Source organism: Notolepis coatsorum (genome assembly GCF_963971535.1).
Source record: "Notolepis coatsorum genome assembly, chromosome: 1".
Lineage (NCBI taxonomy): Eukaryota > Metazoa > Chordata > Actinopteri > Aulopiformes > Paralepididae > Notolepis > Notolepis coatsorum.
In genome coordinates this window covers 216438285-216451891 of record NC_140165.1, presented here as the reverse complement: position 1 = coordinate 216451891, position 13607 = coordinate 216438285, and the positions used below count along the sequence as shown (strand labels likewise).

The 13607-nt window shown below is 41.2% G+C and overlaps 1 protein-coding gene across 1 annotated transcript in view; it reads left to right on the top strand.

The window, feature by feature from the left end:
• The window catches only part of atm (ATM serine/threonine kinase), a 184878-nt gene extending 171552 nt beyond the window's left edge, over window positions 1–13326 (top strand). Inside the window, exon 63 of the mRNA XM_084308894.1 lies at window positions 12355–13326. Within this exon, the coding sequence (XP_084165020.1) occupies window positions 12355–12535 (181 nt within the window). The 3' untranslated portion in view covers window positions 12536–13326. The remainder of the gene's footprint in view (window positions 1–12354) is intronic.
• The last annotated feature ends 281 nt before the right edge of the window (window positions 13327–13607 follow it).

The following is a 13607-nucleotide window of genomic DNA, read 5'->3' as shown; positions in this document are numbered from 1 at the left end:
TTCGCCGGTTAAGGTTAGGCATGGTTAAGGTTAAGGTTCTAGAATGTTCGATTATGATATCATACTGTGACATACTCCTCCTGTAGTGTGAAAAAACATGCATTCTCATAAATATTACGATCAAATCTATTTTGTACTTGATGATACATTTGAAATTGGTTTGGTTATGATCATGTTATTAGTGTGTGTGTGTGTGTGTGTGTGTGTGTGTGTGTGTGTGTGTGTGTGTGTGTGTGTGTGTGTGTGTGTGTGTGTGTGTGTGTGTGTGTGTGTGTGTGTGTGTGTGTGTGTGTGTGTGTGTGTGTGTGTGTGTGTGTGTGTGTGTGTGTGTGTGTGTGTGTGTAAAAAACTAATTAATAATATAATTATTATAAATGTCTCTCTCTGTATATCTCTGTATCTCTTTCTTTCTCTCTCTCTCTCTCTCTCTCTCTCTCTCTCTCTCTCTCTCTCTCTCTCTCTCTCTCTCTCTCTCTCTCTCTCTCTCTCTCTCTCTCTCTATTACTATACTATTATATATCTATATATATATATCTAAATGTCTAAACCTCTGTCTATCTAGTGTGTGTATACACCAGTATCACTGACTACCACGGCAAGCCTATAGAAAATGATTTTATTTAATAATAATAATAATTATTATTATTATAAATGTCTCTCTCTCTGTATCTTTCTTTCTTTCTTTCTTTCTTTCTTTCTTTCTTTCTTTCTTTCTTTCTTTCTTTCTTTCTCTCTTTCTATTATATTACTATTATATATCTATCTAAATATCTAAACCTCTGTCTATCTAGTGTGTGTATATGCATGGCATCAAATCAAAGTGTGTGTTGCCTGTATTGATCAGTCACACTATACCCCCATTCAGCTGTAATTGTTCCCTGCTGGGCCTTTGTTTCATGGTGTGAATTAGTCATTGAAATTAACATTGACATCACATTGAATTCTGGGAAGGAGTGTAGTTCCCTTATCATTAGCTGAATTCACTGAATTCTCTTCAGAGGCTCCTGCTGCAAATTGGCTGTACCAGAATGTTTGATAGGACATTGATTGAAAACTGTCGTCTCAAATTTGACAATTGATGGCTTATTTTGAAGGTATGAATCTGTAATTTTATATTATGTAACAAAAAAAAAGGGGGAAATTCTCAGGAGGAGGAGCTATTTAGGTTAGACTTCTAAGGGTTAACCGCCTCCCCGCGTGCGCGTGACCGCGTATCTAGACAGGGTTATTAACCGCCTCCCCGCGTGACCGTGTATCTAGACGGGGTTATTAACCACCTCCCCGCGTGACCAGGTATCTAGACGGGGTTATTAACCGCCTCCCTGCGTGACCGTGTATCTAGACGGGGTTATTAACCGCCTCCCTGCGTGACCGTGTATCTAGACGGGGTTATTAACCGCCTCCCTGCGTGACCGTGTATCTAGACGGGGTTATTAACCGCCTCCCCGTGTGCGCGTGACCGTGTATCTAGACGGGGTTATTAACCGCCTCCCTGCGTGACCGTGTATCTAGACGGGGTTATTAACCGCCTCCCCGTGCGCGTGACCGTGTATCTAGACAGGGTTATTAACCGTCGAGGTCCATCCGTTTCGGAGGGAAAGGCCCCTTGTTCTTTTGCTTTATAAATTGTCTGTGTTGAGGAGAGCGAGTCGGCTAGCTAAGCCATTTTGTGCATGTACAGTAGATGCATTATTTATCTGGTTTGGGAATATCCACACAACCAGGAATAAACAACAACGATGGACAGGGTGACGAAGACTTTCTCACTGTCAATTCCCTTGAAGATGACAATCCATGATTAATTTGGCCTGTAGATGGAAAATATACTTTTTGTCAAAAAATATATAACTCAATATTCAATCTTTATTTATACTCGATAATACACTGAGTAATTAAACTCATTTACAGTGCCATTGAGATGTTACATTCACAAGTGTCAGTGTGTTCATAAATATAAAGACATCAGAATAATTAAGAGCACATTTTAAAATACATAACAAATATTTTTAAATTAACAATAAAATAGCAAAAAATTTAAACAGAGGTAATAATTAAAAATCAATTACATATTGTGGTAACCTGATTGGTCATTAAGGTTCTAAACCGACCCATAGACACTAGAGTGTCTAGTTTCAGTGTTTCCTGCAGGGTATTCCATGATGTAGGGGCAGAAAAGCCTAAATCAGATCTACCAAGTTCAGTACAAACTCTAGGCACTCTTAGCTCCTTTCGTGACTGCGTGTAGACTGGGGCTGTACCGCAGTCACTTTCACGTAGACCGCAACCAGTGTCATAATAAGGTACCAATCGTGGACGGGGGGCTCTCCGGTGGGTCAAAAATATATCAGATATGAATTTCAAAGATACCCAGCGTACAATATGGGTTTAACACATCTTTACAGTGTGGTCTGGAAGCTCGGAGTTGCTAATAAACAGTTTAAAACATTGTTACTCCACGAGTGGTTCTCACAGAGCGAGCCGTGTATTTCCGCCATTGGTGTCACCGCGCATGCGCACCAGGCATTTGGCTGCCTGGTCCAGGCATTCAGATTCAGATTACTTTATTCGCCATTTCATACAGGTACAAAATGGAATGTGTTTTGACATTACAGTGCATACTTTTTTCACAATTAAGAACAATACAACAGTAAATCAATAATATTAAGTAAAGTGCAAGACAGGACAGAACAGTGAGACAACAATAAGACTGTGAAAGGGCGGTGGTTGGGGACATGGATACAGTGCAACACAAGGTTCAAGTCCAGAAGTCCAGCCCTAGCAGCTCGCCATAGAGGGGGGGGGGGGGGAGCAGGGGGACACCTGACTCGTTTACCAGGCGAGCTGCTGAGGGGAAGAAACTCAGTCTGTGGCGGGACTTTAGTGTCTTGGGCATTACAGGCGGAAATACACGGCTCGCTCTGTGAGTACCACTCGTGGAGTAACAATGTTTTAAACTGTTTATTAGCAACTCCGAGCTTCCAGACCACACTGTAAAGATGTGTTAAACCCATATTGTATGCTGGGTATCTTTGAAATTCATATCTGATATATTTTTGACCCACCGCGAGCCCCCCGTCCACGCTTGGTACCTTATTATGACACTGGTTGCGGTCTACGTGAGAGTGACTGCGGTACAGCCCCAGGCTACACGCAGTCACGAAAGGGGCTAAGGCACTCTAAGGGCGGAATCCACAAAGGCTTTGCGCAGCTTTTTCCGAAGCAGAGCCGGTGCATCTCGCTCTCAAATGAGTGAATCGAGGTTGCTCATGCGTAACGTCGGCATTATGTCCGTGCAATTGGCGTATATTTAAGTGAGGTAACATGGGCGGAACATGTCCCCTTTCTATGTAAATGAGCCTCTAAACAGGTGATCATGGCAGCAGTAATTGTGCAGACAGGCATGACCGTGAAAGATATTATCAAATATCTCGAAGGACAATATTAAATCAAGCGCATGCAGCGATCCCATGCAATCATACTCATTATTTAAATATCGTTATATAATGTTGTGGGCCTTGGCGTAAACATTTATTTCTGATATAGGTGCTGATCAGCAGTAATGCAATGTTATTATTATTATTATTATTATTATTATTATTATTATTATTATTATTATTATTATTATTATTATTATTATTATTATTATTATTATTATTAAATAAAAAATGTATTAATTAATAAGAACTCCTCTCCTTCACTATAATCTAATTATGAAATCAGATATAGGCCAGGGCCCTCATTTATCAACGTTGCGTACGCACAGATATGTGTTTAACCCGTGCGTACAACCATTTCTAAGCAAAGTGTGGGATTTATCAATTTGAACGTGAACTTGACTTTGTGCGTATGTCTACGCACAGCTCCGAGCATGCGTAGCTGACGCCCTGTGGTAGAATATGGGGACTGCAGACGGACGGCATAGCTCTCATCAGTTGCATGCATTAGTTTCAACGCGGAAATAAGCTTGACTGACGTGTTCTGTATGACCCCCGTAATTCATTATAGTTCATTGTGAAATAGCAATAGTAGTGTAATTATTGTCAAACTCTAAATAGCATGTGGAATAGGTCTTTCTCTCCGAATGAATGCAGCATGGTTTATATATAGCGCTATCGGGTGCACTGACTGCGCTCGCAGGAACTGTTTTCAGAGATAGCATCAGATAGGGATGAATGAATGAATGAATGAGGGGCAGTCTACTGTAATTGCAGAGAGAACATAATATTAACTAGAGTCCACTACCCGAGACACCTCCTTCATTTGTACCGCAATTTGGGACCCAAATTGGAGCTATAAGCTTAAAAGCTTTTCCGTGCTTATTTGAGAAGGGTCCAGCTGCAGAGCCGGAGAGCAACGCTCTCAGGGTCAAGATAGTACTTATACTAGACATTGTATATCGTCATCAATAGGAGGACCAAAGTGTGGCCCGATTACTGCAATTCAAGAAATATTCTATAAAGGATGGCGTAGGAAAGGCGGTGCGTCAAGATTTTATGATGTTATAAGAGAATACAATGCACCCAAATTGGCGGGTCTGAGATTGAGCTGGGAGAACGATGTACGTGAGGATATTACTGAGGAAATGTGGGAGAAACTGGTGTCCAAATGGGGTAAATTCTCTAGGGAGGCGCAATCACAACTTATTTTTTACAAAGTGTTGAACAGAAGCTATTGGACGCCTAGTAAACTGGCCAGACTGAAATTAAGGGACAGTGACATCTGCTGGAGATGTGAGAAGGAGACAGGCACTTTACTGCACATGCTGTACGAATGTGAGAAGGTCCGGAAAATGTGGGATCAAATTGTGATATTCCTAAGTAAGGTTCTGAATGTGAAGATAAATAACGCCCCAATGGCATGTGTTTTGGGTATAGTAACGAAAGGGATTAAACTGCCTAAATACCGGGGAATGTGGTATAGAATGGCCATGATATCAGGATGTAGAATTGCATTACGACATTGGAAATCACCTGTTGATATTACTTTTAAAGAATGGATGGAACTAATGTTCCGGACAGCATCATATGAAAGGGTGACGTATAGAGTCGCAGGGAGAGAGGATATTTTCGCTGAGGTATGGGACAGTTTTCTACACCTGACTGAACGGTCTGGGGACAAATGATTAAGGTGGGATTACAATGTTATCAAGGATGAATATGAAAAAGGGGATCTGATCTGATGGTACTTGTGCTTTATAATGTATTGTATATGTATGTACATGTATTTTATGTCCGGATGGTGTATCTATGGAACGGTCACTGTCTCTATCACACTCACATGTGCGCAGGTATAGCCGCATACAAGTATCTAGGATACACATATTCATATGTGTACATAATAGGTTTACACACACTCATATACACAAGGATAAGTTATACACGTCAGGGGCACACATACATGCACATACTCACTTATAGGAAATAGGCATACACACACCTACATATACACATAGTTGAAGTATAGGCTTTCACTGACACATATGGGGGATACACATGTATATAGGAGACACACACATACGTAGCTGAGACGCACATATATATACACGTCTGAGATATACACTCACATAGGGGGCAGAGGCACACATGGATATGAGACACACACAAGAGATAGGAGTACAGTCACATACCAGGAAGATGCACACACACACATATGAGGCATGTACACATGCTTACGTGATACACGTACCCACATACATGTGTTGGAGACATGCGTGCATGCATGTTATCATGCACAACTGCATGTGTCTGGGGCGCTTTCTCTCACATGCAATATGGAGAAGGGTGGCATCCCGATAGAGGATGCAGCACATACCTGCTCGAAGGTAGTTCGGTCTACATGCAAAGTATATATATCAGGGATGTATACGCATAATGTATAGTATAGTATGTTTCTTTTTTCGTAAGTCTTTTTTTATTTTCCATGTCAGTTGTTAATGTATTTGTATGAGTCCTTTACATGTTTTGTATGTTCTTACAAAAAAGAAAAAGGCAAGTCCTGGAAATTGCATATGATGATGTGGAAAGAGATGTTTTGAATATTGGAGAGATTTGTGCAAAAAATATCAATAAAAAAAAAAAAAAAAAAAAAAGATAGTACTTATACTATTTTGAGAGACAGCAGAGAGACAGACAGCAGAGAGAGAGACAGACAGACAGACAGACAGACAGACAGATAGACACTGTTCCACTGTGTGTGTGTGTGTGTGTGTGTGTGTGTGTGTGTGTGTGTGTGTGTGTGTGTGTGACTACTAGTCTCCTAGTAGAGACTCCCCCCCCCCCCCCCCCTCTGGACCACCTCCTAGTAGAGACCCCCCCCTCTGGACCACCTCCTAGTAGAGACTTTACGACCGGCTGCGATGAGGAGGGGGAATTGCAACCACCGCAAGCAAAACATAACCCTTTCACTGCAGTACACGGCTGTAACCAGAAAAGTCAAGTCATTAATCTTCGTCTTCTTCCTAGAGAAGTCTCTACTAGGAGGTGGTCCAGGGGGGGGGGGTCTCTACTAGGAGGTGGTCCAGAGGGGGGGGTGTCTCTACTAGGAGGTGGTCCAGAGGGGGGGGGGGGGGGACTGAGTCTCTACTAGGAGACTAGTAGTCACACACACACACACACACACACACACACACACACACACACACACACACACACACACACACACACACACACACACACACACTGTGGAACAGTGTCTGTATGTCTGTCTCTCTGCTGTCTGTCTCTCTGCTGTCTCTCTCAAAATAGTATAAGTGCTATCTTGGCCCTGAGAGCGTTGCTCTCTGGCTCTGCAGCTGGACCCTTCTCAAATCAGCACGAAAAAAGCTATAAGATTATAAAACGATTTAATATGCTAAACTTCGTTTTAAATTCTTTAATTCACATTTGTTTATTTCATAAAGATTTTCCCGACATAATGCTACCTGCCCCCACCACATCCGTGACTCTGTTGCGATACAGATGAATTATCTACTCAGAATAGTATAAAGTGGCTATCTTTTATGCTGTAGATCTCTGCTGGTACGTGCATGCAGAACTTTTATTTCAGTGGGGACTGTACGTATTTATTTGACGTTACTGTACAATATATGTGTGTATTAAAAGACGGAGCTGTCTTTTATTGTAATATAATAATTATTAATATTAAAAATAAATGAAGAAAGGCATTCTTATTCCAGCATGCATTAATGACACCAACGGGCAACGGCAAAACAGTGGTTAATGGTCTTTATTAGTGTTTGCGGTGTCCAGGCAGCAATGGTCTTTTAGGAAGTTAATAGATATAATATCCGACATCACCGTGTACAACACGCTTCCCTCGGCTTAGTCCACTTTTCCACATTTCATGGGGGTGTTCCATTACCGTATATGGTTAATTACGGGCGGTGCTATATGCAAATACTTAAAACCATGCACGAGCTCAAGCGTAGGATCAAAGTGATATTTATCAAGACAGGTGTGCGTAGGACCTGTGTACGCATGTGTGATAAATCCTGTTTTTTTTGTGCGTGCACACATTCTAAATTCTGTGATTACGAACGGAAGTAGAATACTTTCTAAGAAAAGTTGATAAATGAGGGCCCAGGACTTTACAACTTAATAAAGACATTGAATATATATGAAATGGGATAGAAACGAAATTAAATGTAGCACAATATAATTAGAGCACTATAGAGAGCACTCTTTCATTGTATATGGTATACATTTAATTTAGTTTCTATCCCATTTAATATATATTTAATCTCTTTATTAAGTTGTAAAGCCCTGGGCCCTCATTTATCAATTTTTCTCAGAAAGTATTCTATTTTCATACGTAAGCACAGAATTTAGAACGTGTGCACGCACAAAAAAAACGGGACTTATCACACGTGCGTACACAGGTCCTACGCACACCTGTCTTGATAAATATGACTTTGATCCTATGTTTGAGCTTGTGCACTGTTTTAAGCATTTGCATACCAGAACCGCCCCGATTAACCATATACGGTAATGGAACACCCCCATGAAATGTGGAAAAGTGGACTAACCCGAGCGAACTCTGAGAGACTTCACTGAGAGCGAGATTGATCACCGAGGTCTAACCAACAAATTTAACGTATACAGCATTTCCCGTTGTGAACAATCTTATTTGGAAACATGACACACAGAATAATAGTATTTAGCGTTTTATTTTAAACAATATTTAATCGTATGATTATAGATATTTTTAGAGAATAAATAAATCCAATGAAGTTGCCAATTATGTGCGCTCGTCATGAGCCCGTTCTGGTCAGAGTCATATGGCTTCAGTGGATAACTATGATCTGCATTTAAGTGAATATGAATGAGACTCCGGCCACCGGCACATTATCAGCCAAAATGCGCATCGCAGATTATCTGTACATTGACCAAGTGGAATCCCGTTCACATTACTGATTACTGATGGAGCAAACTCTGAGAGATTGTTCACAGAGGCGCTGCCGAACCAAGATATAATATGATGTGTATAATATAATGTGTGTAGAGGCAGGGCTGTACGTTAACTTTTTTTGCACATAGCACTGGTGCTACAGAGGTTGATAGTTTTGTAGCACAGGCCAAAATCTTGTAGCACAAGTATAAAACGTGTTATATTTGTAACAGTCACAAATGTGCCTATTGTATTTGTGTTATTTAGTTGCAGTGCCATGTTTGGCTGTCATTTAGTATATCGCCATGTGTTATTATTACTATGATACTCTCATATGCTATTTTCAATTAATATCATAAACAACATAAGGAATATTAGCATAATTTTGAGTGGACTGAAGGAATGAGTCAGCGTTAATAGTTTTAAATGCAAATAATTTATTGAAACATAGAAGTGGGGTCGGTTGGGACACACACACACACAATGGGGGACCCTGATGTAAACAAGACAAACGTCTTTCTCTGGTCTGCATCCCCTTAACAATTGTGTGTATTGAGCCGTACTGTATTGTACCCATTCTGCAATCTGTTAAATAAAGTTTTCATTCATTCACACACACTGTTTCAACTCACCACCCCCGCATCATATTGTAGTCTAGTCTGTCTTCAAACTTCCACTCCTCTCGAAACTTGTTTATTTGAATATCAACATTATCTGTCCATCCTCAGTTTACTATAATATACTCCTGTCCTGAGTCCTGACTAGTGACTTCATCGTCTTTCCAAACGCACGCACGCACGCACACACACAGGGAAGGGGAGAGAGTGCCCCCCCATTTCCCTTTCCCCAGTCCACACTGTCTGCTGGCTCTGCCTCTGATCAGGATTAGCTTGTTAGCTTGCTAACGTTGTAGTGATTGTAATGGTACATAAACGTTAATTTCGGGCGATGTGCGCATAAAGGAATGGCGACGGTGCAAAGCATGTAGATGCATTTGACCCGTTGCGAGAAAAAAAAACACCACAGACTTATTTCGGGACGTGTAGGCGCACTGCTGTGTTAACGCAGCAGTGCGAGTGCGCACCAACCGACCAACGCGCTGCTCTGCTTGCAGAAGCGCGGATATGACTCGTCGAGTTGTCACAAGAGTTTTTTCAAAATAAGAGTATCATATGCACCTGAACGTTGCTAGCTTTCGGAGCCTAGCTGGAGCTGCGCGTGGGCAGAAATGAGACCCGCTACAGGATTTTCAAAATAAGAGTATCTATATGAACCGAATCCCTATCGCACCAGAGCTTTTGAAGTAAATCCATCCATCGCACAGACCGCTGTTGCTGTAGCACGTGCGATATATATGTCGCACTGTACACCCCTGGTAGAGGCATATGATACAATCTATTTTGTTGTTGGTATTAGGCAGCCTATATGAAGTACATATAATAGCAGCCAGCCCATAGCCTACATTATGCAACAGTAACTTGCGCATATAATAACACACAGCCCTGCAAAGCCTGCATACAGTAAACTAACTTGATCATTAATCTAGCTGTTGTATCTTTACGCTTATGAAAACATTAAATAATATGTATAGGCTATAGGCCGTTGCTTTAGCCTATATTCTCAAATTGCATTTAATGGCTGAATGAATGAATGAATGAAAACTTTATTTAACAGATTGCAGAATGGGTACAATACAGTACGGCTAAATACACACAATTGTTAAGGGGATGCAGACCAGAGAAAGACTTTTGTCTTGTTTACATCAGGGTCCCCCAACTCGAGTCCTTGATATCCTTGCGGACGGACCAGTATACCTTTATATCATATCATATTCATATTCATATCATAGTTTACTCTATCAGCCTACCAGCATGTAATACGTTCTTTGTTAGAACTCAACTCGTTATTATTTTGCGCATAGATTGCAGAAATACGGGGACGTTTTGATTTAGGCTTTGACACAGAATACAAGTCATGATATCACCCACACGATATATGCTCTGTGTCCAGAGCATGTATGCTTTTCATTAATTTAAGACACATTTATTGCAAGGGTTTTGTATACACATACACTCAACAAATAACCTCTGTCTGTTCTCGTTGCAATGCGTTTATATCGTGGGTGTTCATATGACTTGTATTCTGCTTACAGCTTCGGGGTTCCACTTATTACGTTTAACAATGGCAAAGCCTTTTAAATATAATCAAAACGTTCCCGTATTTCTGCAATATATGCGCAAAATAATAACGAGTTGAGTTATGCGGAGCGCAGTCGGTGCTTATTTCCGCGTTGTAAAAATATTCTACCACCGGGCGCCAACTACGCATGGTCCGACCTGTGCTTAAATATACGCACAAAGTCAAGCACAAGTTCAAATTGATAAATCCCACACTTTGCTTAGAAATGATCGTACGCACGGGTTACGCACATATCTGTGCGTACGTCACGTTGATAAATGAGGGCCCAGGCCTATATCTGATTTCATAATTAGATTATAGTGAAGGAGAGGAGTTCTTATTAATGAATTATTAATACATTTTTAATTTAATAATAATAATAATAACTTCAGAATAATAATAATCATGACATTGCATTACTGCTGATCAGCACCTATATCAGAAATAAATGTTTACTGTATTGATCATCTCAGAACCAAGCATTTGAAATGTCAGTGCTTAGCCTTATTTCTAAATCAGGCTATTGGCATGCAGCTTTATATTTCTCGAACAAGTTAGATACTGTTCATAACTCATAACATCATTTTGTATTGTATTTCGTTTACTTCGTAATGTACTGTATAGAGGAGTGCAAAATAATAGAATCTTTATTGTCATTGTTGGTCCAACGAAATTGAGTTTAGAGCATCACCACATACAAACATACTGAATATAGCATGTACAAAATAATAATATCAATAATATAATATCAATGTCCCAAGTGCAATTGTGCTAGTGCAAATAAATAGTACAGTGACAGTCCAGTTGAGTTAATGGATGGGGGGGGGGCAACAGTAAGATTTTGGTGGGACAGATAGATAATGTAAATTATTTAATTAGAATAACTGGTCTTCACCGAATAGATAAAGGTTAAATACAGATTAAAATACAGAATTAGATCTCCACATTCGAAGGAATGGCATGTGTCGTTTGCCGTTCTTGGTTTTAACTGCAGGTTTATTTTGACTGCTTTCCATCTTGATTTCCTGATTTCTAGTTTCTTTCCTTTTTTTGGACAGCGCGCTAAACTTGACAGCGCGCTACATTTTGACACACACATTTCTGCCAAGAGCGCTGTCAGGGGTGCAGACTGCTCGCGAGCCACACATATTGGGCGTGTCTGCGCTGGTATCTCATCGCGCAATATGCTTTCGTGGATAGCTCCCAGACGCAGAGCAGGCTCCGTGGATGCAATTTGCTTGGCGCAATCCATTCTCTGTGTAAGTGTAAGCCAAAAACTGGATTGTGTACGGTCCAGTGGTCCATTCCAATAAAGAACTAATATAATTTGGACAATCTCTAATTATATAAATAAAAATATTCCAATGCAACTTACATCTCTGCCAGAGAGGCCCACACAACCTTATTATATAGGATACAATGGTGAGTACCATAACTATCATAACTACTATGATAAATATACACATCTGTTTACCTTTTACAGCTTTAATATTCATGTACAACTCTTTGTTTCGCACGCGCGCCTGTGTGCATTCCACAATAATGCTAGGTAAACTCAGAGTATGGCCTGTACACTGGAGGTAATGTGTACCCGTCCACATTAGGATAATTCAGTAGATAACCATTTGACCTAATGGGTTAGTAAACACACATTTTTTGTGTGTGTGCTTGCACCGGCTATTTATCAAGCCCACCCGTGCGTGTGAACACACATTCACATACACATACACACACATATATATGTTATAACCCTTTCTCTCTCTCTCTCCGCCTCTCCCCCTCCCCCATCAGTGACAGCCAGAGCTCCAACAAGGTGGCTGAGCGGGTTCTGCTGAGGGTCCAGGAGAAGCTGAAGGGGGTGGAGGAAGGCACGGTGCTCAGTGTGGGGGGACAGGTCAACCTGCTCATCCAGCAGGCCATGGACCCAGAGAACCTCAGCAGACTTTTCCCTGGCTGGCAGGCCTGGGTCTAGCTAGAGGCAACCCACCTCGACTGTTCCCTGACTGGCAGGCCTGGGTCTAGCTAGAGGAAGACCACCCCGACTGTTCCCTGGCTGGCAGGCCTGGGTCTAGCTAGAGGAAACCCACCCAGACTGTTCCCTGGCTGTCAGGCCTGGGTCTAGCTAGAGGAAGACCACCCCGACTGTTCCCTGGCTGGCGGGCATGGGTCTAGCTAGAGGAAACCCACCCAGACTGTTCCCTGGCTGACGGGCCAAAATATAATTAAACTGAATGGAATAGAAGGGACACAAAATGGCCACAGGGACACACAGTGATGCTACAGAGGGGCATTGTGACATCACATGAAACCAAAGGAACATATATGGACTTGATCATTTTCTGTGTCGACAGTTGAATGTCTTAACAGTACCGATAAGTATTTTTTGTTTATACAGACCAGGAGACTGGCCTGGTTCTAACCATAAACCAGGACTTGTTATCAGAAACATACTGTAGGTCTTGGCTTTGGGGACTTGTTGGGGTGTTTGCTATGTATAAGTGGACTGTGAGGGTTTGTTGCTGATGAGATATGCAGTAAATCAGTGGGTCTTGGGAAGATTGAAATGGATCCCCAAATCAAGTATTACAGTATATAAAATCAAAGCTCCTCTCTATAAAATAAAATAGACCTGTTGAATGAAACACTATATAGCATAGTAATTTAACAACCTAAAAGCTGGATAAAAGCTGTTTTAGACAATAACCTGCCTAATCAGATTTGGGTCATTGACCATAGTGGTTATTTTGCTCTTATGTCATGCTCAGGATGGGACCCTTTTCCACCTTGGGTGGGAACAGGGAGGAAAGGAATCCCATCCTGAGCATGACACAGAGAACGAGAGAGAGAGACCTACATAGGAACATTTATTCTGAAAATGTTAAAGACCACTGCTGTGAATGACTTATGATGCGGTTGAGCATTTTTAAGAAACAGGTGACATTACAGTACATAATGTTTAAAGTGATCCAGTGCTTCCATTAAAGGTAGAATCTGTAATGCCGCCAAACAGCGACCTGTGGGATGTAGTCTAGTAACTTTTTATA